The following is an 18,305-nucleotide window of genomic DNA, read 5'->3' on the forward strand; positions in this document are numbered from 1 at the left end:
GAAAATATCAACGCCACTCAAAGTAGAGAAAAAGAAGATTGTAGGAAGGAACATGTCTTTCCTAAATTGCAGAGTTTGAAAGTTTGAAGTTCAAAGTCAGATATTAGAGCAAGGAGCTGTGCATATATCATCTAAGGCAATTTCCTCATTTAATAAATTTTATAAACAAGGAAACTGAGGCCCAGCAAGGTTATATGACACAGACTAACCTGTGTTAGAGGAAGGATGAGCATTGGGCTCATGACTGGAGTGGAAATGGCTCATAAATGTGAGGATAAGAAACATGTCATTCATCATTGTGTCCTCCAGCTCCTGGTCCAGTGCTGGGCACAAAGTAGGGGCTTCATAAACATTAGTCACAGACCTGCCCGATGGACTGACTTGAATGAATGAATGAATGAACAAATGTTATGTTTGTGCTTTGTGTTCCCTATTAGCCAGCTGGGCTCGCACACGGTCCGTTTCAGACCTATTTCATCTAAGGTGTTAGAGGGCTGTCTCTACTTGCCATGACTAATACTTTTCTTCCTCTGAAGTATTGCTTCCTCTTTGATGGTATAACAGGATAAACATCAGAACGCTTATGGGATGCATGTAGTGCGGCATGACAGAGAGCTGGCGTTTCCTTTAACGTGACTGTAGACCCGGCAGTGCTAATATAGGAATCACTGGTAGTCAGACACCCCCATGTGCTGGGCCGGGGTTCAGCGAGGGCGGCTACTGGCTTATGTGATCATCGTGGAGTAAGCGGTTGGAGGAAGTACCCAGTTCAATCGGAGAGTTAAAACTGCGCCTAACAGAGCTGTCCTTTGACTTTTCTTCCGCAGAACCCATGTTTTCACATCTCTCCTTCAACTGTGTCCTGCTGCTGCTACTGCTTCTACCTACAAGTAAGTCTGGGCATGAACATTTCCAATTGAATAATGGTGTGCAGAGTGCACGAGAGAGATATGAGGGTGGTTGTCGTAATGTTGTTTGCAATAGCAAAAGTTTGAAAGCAACCTAAATGTCCAACAGTGGGGGAGTGGGTAAATAAATGTGATGTATCCATGATGCAAACAGTGAGGCTAACTAAACATACTGGTATAGAACGTCTCCAAGTTACAACGTTATTGAAAAAAGCAAGGTGCAGAATAATGTATATATTAGGCTTCTATTTGTGTGTGTGCATTGTAAGGGAGAAGGAATATGTTAAAACTTCTTAATGTATAGGCTCTAGGAGAAGGAGCTGGGAAATGGTAGAGTTGGGAGAGGAAGTCATATTTTTCATATACCCTTTATACTGTTTGATTGTTTCATATTATATATACAAGTATATGTATATATGTGTAGGGTTTTGCTTTTTTTTAAGGAATTAACTTTAAACCTCAAAACAACCTGTGAGTAGTTTCAAATATACAAGCTTCTTATTTGGCCAAGAGTTTTTATTCACTGTATACCTGGTGCTTAAAAAAAAAAGACATTTATGTTAGGATAGCCACCCTTTGTTGATGAAGACAACTAGCCCAGATGGTTAGGCTGCTTTCCTGGCTGACAATAACCCATTTTCTGATTGTCTATTTCCATCATCCCTGAATTCTCATGTTCACAGAGCTGGTCCACAATTCTCTGCTAGGGCAGTGATTCCGAAAGTGAGGTTCCAGGACTAGCTGTGTCATTACCACCTGGAAACTTGTTAGTAATACAAGTTCTCTTTCAATACATGAATTTTGGAGGAAAAAAATATGTAAGTTCTCAGGCTCTACCCCAGACCAGCTGAGTCAGGAACTCTAGCAATTGAACAATTGTAGCCCACTGCAGCCTCCAACTCCTGGGCTTAAGCGATCTTCCTGCCTCAGCCTCCTGAGTAGCTGGGACTACAGGCATGTGCCACTACACTTGGTTATTTCTTCTAATTTTTTTGTAGAGACTGGGATCTCACTACATTGCCCGGCTGGTCTCAAACTCCTGAGCTCAAGTGGTCCTCCTGCCTCATCCTTTGAAAGTACTGGGATTACAAGTGTGAGCCACTGCACCTGGCCAGCCATCTGTTTTAAAACGGCTTCTCAGTGATTTTAATGCCTCTCAGGTCTGAGAAGCATTGTCATAGTGAATCATTAGCCAAACAGGACAGCAACAGTGGTTTCCTTTTTTTTTTAATTTGTATTTTATCATTTTATTTTTTAGTGGTTTCTTCTTTATTCTATAAGGCATTGCTTGCAGTTTTCCTGAGATGGACTACCCTCACTCATTGCCTGGGTCTTGGACTTCCTTCCCTCTCTGTTCAGGGTCTTTGGAAGATGAATACATAGTGGAGGTGGGTCGGAATGCCTATCTGCCCTGCTCCTACACTCCCACCAGCCCAGGGCACCTCATACCTGTATGCTGGGGAAAGGAAGCCTGTCCTGTGTTTGGATGTGGCACCAAAGTGCTCAGCATTGATGAAACGAACGTGACCTATCGGGCATCCAGCAGATACTGGCTAAGGGGGAATTTCCACAAAGGAGACGTGTCCCTGACCATAGAGAATGTGACTCTAGCAGACAGTGGGACCTATTGCTGCCGGATCGAGGTCCCAGGCCTAATGAATGACAAAAAATTTGACCGGAAGTTGGTCATCAAACCAGGTGAGTGGACCTCTGCATGCCTTCTTTCTGCATGAGATTCATCTGAGGATCATGTTAAAGTTACTGATTGTTTTCACCTCTGATCTCCCTAATTACAGTCCTGGAAGTGGGACCCCAAGACCTAAGGTTTAACTGGCCCCATCAGTGATGCCCAGTGGTGTTTAATACCCTCCATCTATTTTAAAACTCATGCTCGTTCTATAGAATGGGAAGAAAGGCCTGGGTCAGTGGTTGGAGACCCTGACTGCTCATTAGAATCACCTGGAGAGTTTTTAACAACTACAGACGCCTGGGCTCCACCCACAAACCAGAGAAATCAGTATCTCTGGAGGTAAAAACCTAACTAAACATTAGCCTTTTACAAAGTCTACCCCAGGTGATTGTACTCCAGGTGCAGCCAGGATTGTGAACCGCCGGATATTGCATAGATGCTTGGAGGTAAATGGGCTTGCATGTTTTAAGATTTATAGAGCACATACTTTGTGGCCAGATGGGGTCAAGTTCAAATCCAACTCTACCTCTTACTAGCTATATAATCTCGGGCAAGTTATTTAAACTCTGTGTTGTCCTCCTCTGTAAAATATGATAATAATACTTATCATGTGGGCCACTGGAAGGGTTTTCTTTTTAGTCCACTGAAGTAGTAGCAGAAAGGATTTTATAAGATAATATTTTATGCAAAGCATTCACAATTTGGGCATCCCAAATCCAAAACCCAAAATGTTCCAAAATCTGAAACTTTTTGAACACCGACATGACACTTGAAGGAAATGTCATTGGAGCATTATGCTCACTGGAGTATAGGTATAATGCAAATATTCCAAAATCCAAAAACATCTGAAATCCAAAACCCTTCTGAGCCCAAGATTTTTGGATAAGGGATACTCAGCCTATAGTATGGCCATTTGTGTGGCTGTTAGTTCTATTATTAACAATTAGAATGTGACAATGATGACGGCCTCTCACCTCTGTCAAACATTTGAAGTGTGTCATACACTCTCAACAAAGATGTCCAGGCAGGTTTGGAAGCTGAGGATGTATTTCGCTTCATCTGCTGTCTTTCACGTGTTTTCTCCCGTGTTTTCTCCTGCCTCTTTGATTCCCTGAAACAAGCTCTCTGCTCTCAGAGAAGTCTCATCCTTATGTTGGTTTCTGACAGTGGCCAAGGTCATCCCTTCTCCGACTCTGCAGAGACACGTGACTGTGGCCTTTCCAAGGATGCCCACCACCAGCGGGGGATATGACTCAGGTAATTACACGTGAAGTGTAGGAGGAAGCCTTCACCCAGTTTCTGAGTTCAGAGGATTTTGAATATGGAAGAAGAGGAGAGACAGTTTCCCTGGGTCAGGATTCTGGATTAACCACAAACTGGCCAGGTGACCTGGGCCAAGGTCCTTCATGTCTCTGGATCTCAGCCTCCTCTTCTGTCCAAGGAGCAGGTTTAGAGATTTTGGGATTTTTGTGACTCAGTAGAATTCCCTACCTCCAAAGAAAGAGTTTTGGTGATCTACATATTTTGCCAAATAAAGAAAAAAACTTCTGCTATTGCCACCATTGCATTAAAAGACAGTCTTAGTCGTTATTTTACTTAAATTTTAACTTCTGAAAAAATTTGAATAAAAAACTTTAGTCTTTTAGTTAAATATTAAGTAAATTTAATCTAATGAAAAACTGATTACATTGTCCTTATTTTCTGATTTACTCACAGACTGGTAACAGTTCGTCATGAATCGGTCCCAGTCTGTGTTTGGGGACTAGGAGGTTTGGATTGAGTGATTTCTAGGATGGCTGGTAACTGGAATGAAGCCCATTAGCTTTCCTGGGTTCCAACCTCAGGGGGAGTAACTAAATTCTTCGTGTATGTAGCCAGGACTTTTCCAGGCTGTTCCAGAAAAGAACATGGGGCAGAAGGAGCAGAATTCAGGTCACACTGATCAAGGAGGATAATTTTAAGTCATTTCCTGTCAGAGTGCTGGTCTCTCCTAAAGTCTCTGGACCTCTTTTTTTTCCTGTAAAATGAGGTTAATAATAGGTAACCCCCACCTCATAATGTCATAAATCTTATAAATCACACCTTGGGAGATTTAAATAAGAAAATATGTCTAAAATGCTTAGCCCAATGTCTGATCATAGTATATACTATAATCCTAGCACTCTGGGAGGCCGAGGCGGGCGGATCGTTTGAGCTCAGGAGTTCAAGACCAGCCTGAGCAAAAGCGAGACCCCCGTCTCTACTAAAAAAATAGAAAGAAATTATATGGGCAGCTAAAAATATATATATAGAAAAAATTAGCTGGGCATGGTGGCGCATGCCTGTAGTCCCAGCTATTCGGGAGGCTGAGGCAGGAGGACAGCTTGAGTCCAGGCATTTGGGGTTGCTGTGAGCTAGGCTGACACCACGTCACTCTAGCCAGGGCAACAGAGTGAGACTGTGTCTCAAAAAAAAAAAAAAAAAAAAAAAATATTGTCAGTAAAATCAGGAGGCAGAATGAGATTGTGTTGGCCGGGCATGGTGGCTCATGCCTATAATCCTAGCACTCTGGGAGGCCAAGGTGGGAGGATCACTTGAGCTCAGGAGTTTGGAACCAGCCTGAGCAAGAGGGAGATCCTGTCTCTATTATTAAAAAAAAAAAAAAAAAAAAAGGAATGAGATTGTGGTTAAGTACTTCAGTGACAAGGAGAATGAGTTCTCATTTCAGCTCTTCTTACTGTGAACTCAGTAAAGTCACTCAAACTCTCTCAAGCTCAGTTTTATCATCTCTACAATGGGGATAATTCCAGTGCCTACATCATGAGGTTGTTGTAAAGATGAAACATGCTAATGTAGATAAAATGCTCAGCACAGTATCTGGCCCAGAGAAAGCACTCAAATGATAGTTAGTAGTATAGTTATTCACGTTAGTTCTGCCAGGGTTCAATCTTTGGTTGTCTTTTAGTGATTGGTAGCCAACATCTCTTATGCAATTAGTTAGTGAGGAAATTAAATACGGTGGGAACAGATGATCACCCATTTTGTGGGCTAATCAAGTCATACCGGATATTAATTGTATGCCATTGTTATATTTTAAAGAATCCTACAACCGCAGACCCAGAAGGGACTTGAGGGGTCATTTAGTCTCCCTTTCCCTTCCTGTGCTTCCACGCTCTTTGCATCACCACCAAGTGGACGTTCCCGGCGTGGGGCGTCCACTCCCTCAGGAGGTGGGAGGAGGTGGTGCATTTCCTGATGCTCATCTACCCCAAGGGCAGGTGTCTCCTTCCCTTTTATTTGTGTGTTCCTTCCCTCTAGGGCAACAAAAATGGGGCCAGATTTTGCATCAGGGAATACAGACACAATACCTCGAATCTCTGAGCTTTTCAAGAACCTGACTGAGAAAAATATTTAAACGAACAAAAATAGGGCAATGGCTCCAAAACAGGGAAATAAAATGAAAAATTAAAATTAATGACTATTTAATGGCTTGTCTATAATATTAATATGTAACATTATGTCCATGAGCCACTGACAAGTCAACTCTTATGTAATTATGTTATATATACCTTTTGTTTAATGTGAGTTGTGTGTGTGCATTTAATATATTTGATATAAAATGGACGGGAGCCTTTAAAAGTAAGAGGTCCAAGGATGTGGCGTCTCCTAAACCCACTTTGAACACAGAACAAATGCAAGCTCTCTCTGACCTGAAGGAGGACGGGCTGACGGCGTCATGGGAGAGTCCTCAGCTCTGGAGTAGACCTGGTTTAAATCCCAGCTTGCCCAACTAATAGCTGTGTGATCTTGGGTACAGTAGCTCTCTGAGACCCAGTTTCTTTACCTAAAAAACAGGAAAAATAATAGTACCCACCTACTGTGGTGAGGACTAAATGAGACTGTCTGTGTATAGCACTAAACACCATGTCTGGCACATAATACTTACAAGTGGTGAATGGATGGTAACTACTACATTTATGAGTTTTAAGCCCATCCCCTCCCCCCTCGCCGCTGCCCCCACCCAGCCAAATCTCGGGTTCTCCGGGATAAATGCCGCTGTTCCTCCACTGTGTCACCTGTCTTGGGTGATGGCCAAATCAGTGTGGGGAAAAAGCTGTGATAACACAACAGTGCTCAATTTTACAGATAATTTTCACAGCAAAATGAAGTTAGGAGGAAAAAAAAAAGGAAGTCTGTCAGTCTTACCATTTAGATCAAGAAAAGCAATCACAGGGAAACAGAAACTGGATTTGAAAATCTTGTGTGCAGTTAGGATTCATGTTTACTAAAGAGTGCGATGAGCACTGTCTGGGGAATGGACACGCTTGAAGCTCTGACTGAGGGGGTGGGGGGGCATGGGCAATATACATAACCTAAACTTTTGTACCCCCATAATAAGCTGAAATAAAAAAAAAATCATGTTTACTTAGCAGTTCCACCAATGTGGTTTTTATGCTTCAAATTCCTTTCAGGCAATAAGAGCACAGGTACATGGACCATAATCTCTTTCTTCATTTTTTCTTAAATCATTTTGGGCTGAGGCTACGTTTTTATAATATTTAAACTGTCGTCTGTTAAACCAGCGTTGAGTCAAACCCTTTACAAGGGTTTAGGCTTTAAGGTTTCCAGAAGGTGATAGTGACATTTAAGGAGTTTCAAAACTTCTGACTCAGCCCGAAAATGAGTAAGCGTGCTTCGTTTTCCCAAAGCTGACGACCTCTTTATTCTCAGAATGCTGTGTCCCTGTGGTCAGGGCCTGTGCCCGTCTCGTTCTCTGCTCTGTCCCCTGTGCCTGGCGTCGAGTAGGGGTGTAGCACATATTCACTGAGTAGATAAGCAGATGAATGAATAAATTAACAGAGAGGAAAGATGGTGAGCTGACAGCTGAGCAACGTGACCCTCTTCACAGTAGTGACAATCCTGAGATGAAGGCTGTTGAAGGCAGTATAGTTAACAGTGCTTTTAAAGCCATGTGGACCTAAATTGGAAGTCCCTTTCTGTCATTTGCTAAGCTGTGTGACCTTGGGTAAGTCACTTCACTTCCCTAATTCTCAGTTGTTTCATCTGTGCAATGGGGATAACAGTGCCTACTTTAGGTAGTGGTTTTACAGGCGTAAGCCACTGCTCGAGACCGGTACCGGGGGTTGAGGACCGAAGTTCTAAGGCATAAATGTGAAATTTTTAAAAAAACTATTTTTTGTTATCTTTCAAAATCTCGTTAGAATATAACGACTGAGGCCGGGCAAGGTGGCTTACACCTGTAATCCTAGCACTCTGGGAGGCCGAGGCAGGAGGATCGCTTGAGGTCAGGAGTTCAAGACCAGCCTAGCAAGAGCGAGATCTCGCCTCTATTAGAAGTGGAAAAATTAGCAGGTCGTTGTGGCATGCACCTGTAGTCCCAGCTACTTGGGAGGCTGAGGTAGGAGGATAGCTTGAGCCCAGGAGTTTGAGGTTGAGTGAGCTATAATGAGGCCACTGCACTCTATTTGGGGCGACAGTGTAAGACCCTGTCTCAAAAAAAAAAAAAAAAAAAAAGAAAAATGTAAAAATGCCTGAGTGTTAACAATGTTGTTGGACTTTTGTAGAACCCGTTAGGGTCCTGTGGACAAAAAACAAACAACAAACCTATATATTTAACATAGGTCTTTCTGGAAGAAGTCTCCATTTCATAAAACAGTAGGGTTCATTATCTAGATGAAAAAAATATGGTTATCCTAAAGTTGATTTCAAAATATTCAGTAAATTTTGTTGGTCTCCCAATTAATGATTGCGAAGCGTATAGAGTAGAATTAGTTTCAAGTAGTATTATAAGCATCTTTAAGCATAATTTTTTTTTAAACTTAGATAAAAGAAAACATTCTTAACTATTTATTCTATTGGCTATTTTACCTCTTTCTTTCTTTCTGTCTTTTTTAGCAGAAACACAGACACTGGGGATCCTCCAAGATAAAAATCAAACAGTAAGTAACTGTTTTTGGTGAGCTAACATCACACTCGACTCAGAGAAAAAGAAGTATGGCTTTAGATTTCTCCTTCCTGCCCGTCCTTTCCTTGGGGAAAAGGCCTGAACCTCCCTTAGCTTCAGATCCTTGGCTGTGGCATGTTGATGATGACAGTTCTGACCGCATAGGCCTGTTGTAAGGAAGGAAGGGGGCTCTGAGTGTAAAGTGCCCGGCGCATAGTAAGTGCTTGAACACCAACAAGATGAAACCTCAGCATTTCATCCCATCCGTCTGCTCCAATCGCACAGCCGTGCGTCCTGGGGAGGTTTCAAAGACCCTTTATCTCCCAAGAATATGTTTCTTCCTGCTTCCATTGCAATCCTGATGGGAAAGATTATTGGCTTATTTAAATTTTTTAAATTTATATATGATAAGACACTGACCAGGAATAGTCAGAGCCAAGAGTTTATGTATTTGATGATAAATAAAGCAATATTTTAATTAACCACAATTTTAATGCCCCTCCCCCCAACCTTCTCTGAGTAAAAGGAAAACAATTAGAAAGCACACTTGCAGCAGGGACTTAAAAATTCTTCGAGGACATCTCCAGGGGCCCACACTATTTCATTCAGTCTCCTGCTTGTATATTCACAGTGGATGCTCAGCATCTTGTGTCTGTCCCTCCCCTCTCTGAGGTCAAGGCCTTTTAAGTACCTGTGTGTGCTCCTCGTGCCTCGTGAACAATAATTTGCATACAGGACTCCTGCTCTGGCAGGAGTAATGTGTATTGAATAAATGGAAGATTTAACTTTCTTGACTTCTTTGTTTTAAAACTACGATTACTGTTTTTAAAAGGAAGACATGGACTACAATTTTAAAAACAGGAGGATTTTTTAGTGTGAGTCTCAGTTATCAGAAAATCAAATTAATTATAGCAATAGCAATAATAGCTACTACTGATTAAATATTTATTATATACCAGGCCTTGTGCTACTCGTTTTATATTTTTTGTCGCTTAATTTTCCCAATAACTCTCAAGGTCACTTAGCTCTTAGGGACAGGGCTGGGATTTGATCCCAGAACTGTCTGGCTGCAAAGTCCTGGCTCTTGAATCACTGTCTTTTTGTGGACATAAACCACCAAATGTAGACCACTCTAAAATTGCCTGGGGAGTACCAGGGGATGTTGAACCAATAGGACTCCACTCTAAAGCTCATTTTTGTTTTTGGGGGTAGGGATCCATTTACTAAGAGCTCCTTTTCTACTCCACAGTACAGAAGGACACATTTGTTTTCTTGCTAACTCCAAAGATTAAGCTAATCCCTTTCTTGGATGTGGTTTGAGGCTTGTCTAGAAGGGGATATAGATCAAGGGTGGTTTCAAGGACCCTGTTATCCTGCGATGTTGTAAAAGGGATGGTCTGATTTGCAAATCACGAGAGTAAGTACACAACGATTTGGCCCTTGGCTGCTTAAATTCCGTTTGTGTTTCCACAGCAAATATCCACATTGGCTAATGAATTACAAGACCCTGGAGCATCTACCAGAATAGCTGTCTACATTGGAGCAGGGATCTCCGCTGGGCTGGCTCTCGCTCTTATCTTTGGTGCTTTACTTTTCAAATGTAAGTCATTTGACCGTTGCTTCTCTCCCTCAGATAAGGAACTGTTAACATAGGAACCAATACAAACCTAGATAGAAATGTAAGTTTAGAATTATACCTAAAGGTCCTTAGACTAAATGCCCTTTTGCCTTTCCAGATCCTAACAATCATAGCTAACTTTTATTCTGTGCTTACCCTGCGTAAGGCAGGTACTGTGCTAAATGTTTTCCATACATTTTATCATCATCATCTTGTAAGATAGGTAGTATTATCTTTCCCATTTTACAGTAAAGGAAAGGAAAGCTCAGAGTAAGCCAAGGTCAAGGACTGCCTTTTAAGTAGCTGTGTGTGCTCATAAACAATAATTTGCATACAGGACTCCTGCTCTTGCAGGAGTAATGTATATTGAATAAATGGAAGATTTAACTTCCTTGACTTCTTTGTTTTAAAACTATAATTACTGTTTTTAAAAGGAAAACATGAACTCAAATTTTAGAAACAGGAGGATTTTTTAGTGTGACTCTCAGTTATCAGAAAATCAAATTAATTATAGCAATGGCAATAATAACTACCACTGATTAAATATTTATTATATACCAGGGCTTCAGAATCAGTAAGTGGTCCCCTATGTGAATTGGACTTAAAAAACAAAACAAAACAAAACAGAATTAGTGAATGGAATCCAAATATAGGCAAGCTGATTCCAGTATCTGTTCTCTTATCTTTAGTTAAGAAAACTAATCTTTTTGATTTGTAATACGTGTAGGTTTATTAGAAAATGCAGCCACAAAAAGCCATTTCCTTCTGTTCATTTTTCTGTCATTTGTTTCTCAGACATAGCTCTTTAGAGAGGGGTAGCAGACCCTTTACCACTGGGTCATGACCAGGTTACAGAAGGTTCTCCTCCATCATGACACTCAGCACACATAGTTTTCTTCTAAGTTACTTATCTTTATTTTTAAAAAATGTTATAAAGTATAATTTATGTACGATAACCTGCATATTTAAAGGGTGTTCAATGTGATGAATTTTGATGGATAATTACAGTGGGAGCCAGCACCACAATCAAGATCCAACTCTCGTTTTGAAAAAGGGGAAAAATTCAAATATTTCCATCACCCCAGAAGCCTCACACATTTTTATAATTGGATGTATTTTCTTTTCTTTGAGGGCAGAGGCCCAGGCCTTACACTCCAGAGTGCAAAACATTATAGCAGCCTTTCTTACTAATTCACAACCGGGGACTAGGTGTGAGGTGACCAGCTATCCAGATTGGCCCAGGACTGAAGGGGGTTCCTAAGATCTGGGGCTTGCAGTGCTAAAACCAGAAATGTCTAAGGAAAATAGGGATGAGTTGGTTATCCCAATTGTGGCCTGAAGCTGCCAAGTGCTTTACGTGCATTAAATCCACGTAACTACTGTATGAGATGGGTGTTAATACTAATGTGATTCCAGTGGAAAACCAGCAGGCTGAAAGGTTAAGTAACTTGCCCAAATTCACACAGTTAATTGATAGATAAAGGAGTTGAAATTTGGGCTGTTGTACTCTCCACCACCATGTTTTCTGCCATTATTGTTAAATGGTTTCCAGAGAAAGAAACCACTCCACTCATAGTTACGTGGGTTTGCCCAGAGGTAGTAGAATTTGTGAGTTGATCACATGAATATGAAGCCTCAGAGCAGTTAAGAAGCAATGATAACACTCACTACTTTCTTGAGTTCTGCCAAGGCCTATATATTAGGGACCATTCTAGTTTGTGTAAAGGGTTAATGGGGCATGGGAGAAATCTGATGCTTTGAACACACACCTATAAGGTATGTTACTCTGAAAAACGTGGCTACTTAGAAGAAGAACAGATGAGAAGTTCTGATCAGTTTGCAATCTTTTCCCTGGAAGTTGCTGGAGAAAATCTTACACTCGAGGTGACAGATTTTTAAGTCATAACCTCATAGACACAGACTGGCCCTCAATAATGTCCCAAAATCCTACATGTTTCTAGTGCCCTCTCTGAGATGACCACCTCACTGCCACTCAAAACGCCTCTGCTCCTCTCTTAACTGATGCTATATCAACTGTTCCATCTCTTTGCCTTTGCCAAGACTTCATCCCTCTTTTTATCCCTTTCTTCTGAGTCATCTGCCCCTTCTTTTCTGCTTATGCTGCTAGTTTCATTAGCATGTATGTTCTAGTCCATGCATTCCTCTTTGGCTACTCCCATTTCTCCACTCTCCTTCACAGCCATGCTTCTCACCCCTCTGTGTTCTTCCTCCCACCATCATCCAGCTTCTATCCTGAAGAGCCATGGAAATGGTTGCAGTCAAGGTCACCAATGACCTCCATTTCGCTAAATTTAATAGATACCCTTGTCCTCAACCTTTAATCAGTATTCTTCCAAGTTGACCTCCACTCATTCTAGCAAGCTCCCTTCTCTTTGCTTCCAAAACACCATTCTCCTACCTGATTGGTCATTCCTTTTCAGTTCTTCCTCTCCCTGATCTTTAGATGTTGAGATTCCACAGGGCTGGGCCCTCTTCCTCTCTCTAAACCTTCTAGGTAATAACATCTATTCTTGTGGACTCAAAGGTCATCTTTAATTTCTCTCTCCAACTCTTAAAGTTTTGGTACGGCTAGTGTAACTGTCCAGTTCATGGCTCCACTTTGACGTCTCACACATTTAATGTGTGCAAAGTGGAGCTCTAGATTCTGCATTTCACCTTCCCAGAACTCAGCCTCACCCTTCCTGGTTTTCTCCACCATCCATCTGGTTGCTTAAACCAGAAATGCAGAAGTCATCCTTGAATCCTGTCTTTCCTCACTCCTAATAAGCAATCCAACTTCAATTCCTGCCCCTTTTCTCCAAAATATATCTAAAATCCTTCATTATTCTGTAACTTTCTTGGCCACCACTTTACTACAAGGCACTATCATCTCTACTTATCTCCTCATTTCTTTCTTCCTCCTTCTAATCCATTTTCCACATAACAGCCAGAGTGATAGTACGACCCAACTCATTGAAAGACATATGTCTCTGTCTTTCAATGATTTCCTACAGTTCTTAGAACAAAATCCAAACTCCTGATTATGGCTGAAAACGTCTTACAGGAACTAGCCCTAGTCTACCTTTCAGACCTTATCTTGGGTCGCTTTCCTAATCTAGCCATGTTTTTATTTTCAGACACTTGCCAAGATTTTTCCTAGGAGCTCTTTCTACCTGGAGCGCTCCCTCTGGGTCTTCAATGGCTGACTCATTCTCTCCTTTCAGAATGAGCTTAAAGGTCATCTCTGAGAGTTCTTCCCTGACCATCCTTTTTATTATCTGTTTCAGTGTGTTGTGTTTTCTTCATAATTCATCACAATTTGAAACTATTTTATTTTCATATTTGCTGTCTGTCTTTCTTTCTTTCTCTCTTTCTCTCTTTCTTCTTTTCGTTCTTTTTGTTTGTTTGTTTTGTTCTCCACTAGAATGCAAGCTTCATGAAGTTAGGGCTCACAATTCACATTTATGTTCCCAGTGCTTAGCAAACTGCTGGACATATAGCAGATACTCCATAATATTTATTAAATAAGAAAAATGTGTCTTTGTTACTTTCTAGCATAGTCCATGTAATACACTGTGAAACACACAGAGAGTTTGATTTAATTCAGTGTAAGGTGACAGGATTTCCCTAAACAACTCTTGCCTCTGGTGGGCCTATTTTATTTTTTATCTTGTTTATTTTATAAAAGCATTTTTATTGCTGTTTCTTCTTTTATCTAGGGTATTCTCATAGAAAAGAAAAGTTACAGAATTCAAGGTAAGAATAATGGAATGGGGTAGGGGAAAGGTGGGGATCTTGGAGGTCTCTAACATGGCTTTGATCTTTGCTCTGAAAAGTCCTTCCCTGGGGCTTTGGGATCAAAGCTTATACTTCCTTTTTTGTTGTTGTTGTTTGTTTGTTTGTTTTTGCTATTGCCCTGAGTAGAGTGCTGTGGCATCAGCCTAGCTCACAGCAACCTCAAACTCCTGGGCTCAAGCAATCCTCTTCCCTCGGCCTCCTGAGTAGCTGGGACTACAGGTACATGCCACAACGCCCAGCTAATTTTTCCATTTTTAGTAGAGACAGGGTGTCCCTCTTGCTCATGCTGGTCTTGAACTCTTGACTTCGAGCGATCCTACCACCTCAGACTCCCAGAGTGCTAGGATTACAGGTGTGAGCCACCTCCCCTTGGCCGGCTTATAGTTCCTTTTTGCCCTAGGCCTAATTATGAAGTGAAAATTTAACATGCTGCTGTGTGTACTTCCTGGTACCTCTAGCTTCCTTAATTCTAAAGGTATAAAACTTATCTCCCTAATAATAAGAAATGCTTATTTATCCCTAAATTAATGGATTTTTTTTTGATGAACTGAAACTTCAACCCTTCAACTGATTGAGTGCCTACTATATCCAGGATCTGGGCTGGACTTTGGGGGTCACCGAAGTGAACAAAAACCCAGAATCGCTGGGCGCAGTGACTCACGCCTGTAATCCCAGAACTTTGGGAGGTCGAGGTGGGAGGATCACTTGAGGCCAGGATTTTAAGATCAACCTGGGTAACATAGTGGGCCCTGGTGTCTATAAAAATGTAAAATTTAAAAAAAAGGAAAAAAATGTTGAAGTAAAATTAAAAAAAGGAACCCAGAATCTAGTCTCAGGGTTTCTATAGCCCAGCCCATGCATTTGCAACTTTGATTTCCTATTAGAATCACCTGAGCACTTAAGCATCCTGACGTAGGGCCAACCCCAGAGCAATGAATCAGAATCTCTGGGGGTGAGGCCTAAGTACACATATTGCTCTAAAACGTCTCCAGTTTGAATATCATGGAGATATTATAATAAAACAAACAAATAAACAAATAAATAAATGCTCTCCAGGTGATTCTAGTGTGCAATCAGGTCTGAGAACCACTGTTCTACTAGATAGCCCTGTCTTAATTTCCGTTCCTGACTATACACACACAGCCATTCCAAATAGGCAGAGCTTATATAACTTTTACTAGATTTTGGAGTTTTAGAGACATTTGGTACATAAATAGAATGCAATATATTTTCAGGAAAAAAATGACTGCCCATTGAATGCTCTCTAAACTACTAATAATTTTAAATTAAGTAAAATACAGTGTATGATGAAGACAAAATAATCTGCACTAAAAAAGTCACATAAGGTCCAATAAAGTATTTAATTATCAGTGCTTTTAGATTACCTATGCCAGTATTCTTTACTAGAGCCAAAACTTAGATATATCATAATGGTCATAGTTAACATGTACATGTATTCATTCATTATTTGTGAAATTATATGGTTAATGTTCATCTCTTACAAATTATCAATTTACTTATACATTGTAAACTCCGTGGAAAGTTAAGACAATTAAGAACTTGCCTAAGGCTAGGTGTGGTGGCTCAGGCCTATAATCCTAGCACTCTGGGAGGCCAAGGTGGGAGGATTGCTTGAGGTCAGGAGTTCAAGACCAGCCTGAGCAAGAGTGAGACCCTGTCTCTACTAAAAGTAGGAAAAAAATTAGCCAGATGTAGTGTCTCATGTCTGTAGTCTCAGCTACCCAGGAGGCTGAGGCAGGAGGATCGCTTGAGTCCAGGAGTTTGAGGTTGCTATGAGCTAGGCTGATGCTATGGCAGTCTAGCCCCAGCAACACGGAGAGACTCTGTTTCAAAAAAAAAAAAAGAACTTGTCTGCCTCTTACCTACTGTGTCCCCAGCACAGTGCCTGAGGCATATTAGGCACTTTGTCAATATTGATGATTGAATACTCCTCCCAGTGGTACAGGTCCCACCATCCCTTTCACAAGTAAAGATACCAAGACACAAAATTCATTAATATGCAACTTATATGGAATTTTTTTGTTTTGCTCACTGCTGTATCTCCAGGTACATAGAATCGTGTGTGACACACTAAGTATTTCTTAAATGAAAAAAGACTCCACAAAACACAAAGTCACATGGCTGGTGCGTGACAAAATTCAAACTCAAGTCTGATTGGATTCATAACATATTCATTTCTTTGTCTTTTAAAAACTGTTCAAGCCCACAGACGAATTGAAATAACAGTGAAGTTTGAGTATCCCTCATCTGAAAATCCGAAATCCTCCAAAATTCAAAATTGTTTGAGCATCAACATGACACTCAAAGGAGATACTTATTGGGGCATCTTGGATTTTGGATTTTTGAAACTGGGATGCTCAACTAGCAAGTATATATAATAAAAATATTCTTATACCTAAGAAAATGAAGATTAATTCAAATTTACTCAATTGTTTCCATATTCTTTTTTTTTTCCCCCTTATTTACTGGAGCCACACCCAAGAAGACTTGAGCAAGTGGACTCCTCCATATTCTTTTATGGCAGTTTTACGGCTTTACCTTCCATTGAGCACCTGATCCAAGGATCATGCGCTGCATTTGGCTGCTGTCTGTTTAGCAAAGCCTATTCTCTTAATCCAATTCTGTGTTGCCTGGGAAATGCGTAACTCAACCACAACATTTTATTTCCACAGACTCATCTCTTTTGCCAACCTCCAGCCGTCAGGACTAGAAAATGCAGTAGCAGCGGGGATGCGCTCGGAAGAAAACATCTACATCATCGAGGAGAATGTATACGAAATGGAGGATCCCAATGAGTATTACTGCTCTATTCAGCAGTGAGTGGCGATCCTGACACCCTCTGGGTTTGTCACTTGCAACACCATGGATCCAACCATTTCATTTTTGGGCTTGGTATTATTATCTTTTTCGAAAACTATGAGATGTGTAAGCTGGCCAGTTTTAGAGGTTCTGTCCACGACGGCCAAACAGAGTCTTCCTATTTCTAAAGATACTTAGCTCACATGGGGATTGAACTGTGACCTGCACTGAACTCAGACAGGCTTGTCATCACCTCTGTATTTAAGCCAACAGGGCTACCCACCCCAGAGACCGTTAATCATGGGTGGTTAGAGCTCAAGCAGGCTTTTATATACATTAGGAATTCTGGACATGGGGTCTCTGGAGCTCCGGGAAATCCAGGCACACGATGTGTCCATGAAGCTCCTGAAGACCAAGGGAAAATTGTGTGCCGAGACAGGTGCATGTCTTTTTTGGTGCAGAAAGTCTAAAGGGGGCCACTGATTTTCAAGGAGATCTGTGATTATTAAAAGGTTAAGAAACAACTGGATCAGGACCGCATAATCTTGAGGATTCCCTCCGGTTGTCGAGGTTTAGGCTTCCCTGAGCATTGTCTCTCTAACAGTACGCACAGCTCTGCACAGCTCTCCTTTGCCTCCGTTAGAAAGACTGGCCTGGGGAAAAAGGAAGTGCATTTGCTTGGTGTGTGTTACCAAGTTTTGCTTGTTGTGCACTCAAAAGGAAATACCTCCGACCAACTTCTCCATTCGGGGAGCGAACTGGAGCTGTATTTTTCACAGAAGGAGAAGCAGTGACTGGGACACAGATTCTGCTTCCTGGTGGAAAGAAGGCAGAGGTCTCCAGCCAGCTGTCTTGTCAGCATCAGATCTTCAATGGAAACACAGCGGTCCCTAAACTTATATTCCAAAGTGGTGGAGGCGACGTCTGTCTTGCTTATTGTTGTCTCCCCAGAGCCTCGCATGACTCTGACACATAATAAAAATTTACTAAATATCTTTGGAGTGAAAAACTTAAATCAGCAGAGAGATGGTTTTCTGGAAAGACTTTTCCATTGGAGAGCTCAGTCAGAACGTGACTTTGTAACTGCACTTTGGAGAATTCGTAAATTCCCTGAAGCTCCCATATCTGCTCTTACCCAGGCCAAAGTGGCCTTTGTTTCTCAACATCATCTCCCAGCTCAGGACCTTGGGACTCTGTTACTCTTTTGTATGTTTCTCTTTTTCTGCAGAGCCCTCCTTTGCATGTAAAGAATGAATCAACAACACGGGCCTATTGCTGCCTGAAAACTGCTGCTCCCCAGGCGATGACTAAGCTGCTACCGTGCTGCATGCAGAAGACGTTGATCGCCAGGGCTACAGGCAGCCTGTTTGTTTCTAGAAGTCACTTTGGCAGTCTTGTCGTGTGAATTATAGTGTTTGGGCTGTATCTAGAGTTTCAGAAGACACTGGATTTCTACAGGGAGAAGTGTAAGGTAGATCATTTTGCAAAATTAATTATGGGAACCAGCCCTCATACAGGCTGAAAAAT

General features: G+C 41.4%; 1 protein-coding gene across 1 annotated transcript; it reads left to right on the top strand.

The window, feature by feature from the left end:
• Positions 1-832: 832 nt before the first annotated feature.
• HAVCR2 (hepatitis A virus cellular receptor 2) lies at positions 833-18,183 on the top strand. The gene is made up of 9 exons (XM_069484001.1): positions 833-890; positions 2,268-2,606; positions 3,766-3,855; positions 8,497-8,537; positions 10,016-10,142; positions 13,880-13,916; positions 16,652-16,795; positions 17,499-17,664; positions 18,007-18,183. Exons 1-9 carry the CDS (start codon positions 833-835, stop codon positions 18,181-18,183), a joined length of 1,179 nt encoding a protein of 392 aa, XP_069340102.1.
• The last annotated feature ends 122 nt before the right edge of the window (positions 18,184-18,305 follow it).

Source organism: Eulemur rufifrons, chromosome 10 (assembly GCF_041146395.1).
Source record: "Eulemur rufifrons isolate Redbay chromosome 10, OSU_ERuf_1, whole genome shotgun sequence".
NCBI classification, from domain to species: Eukaryota; Metazoa; Chordata; class Mammalia; order Primates; family Lemuridae; genus Eulemur; species Eulemur rufifrons.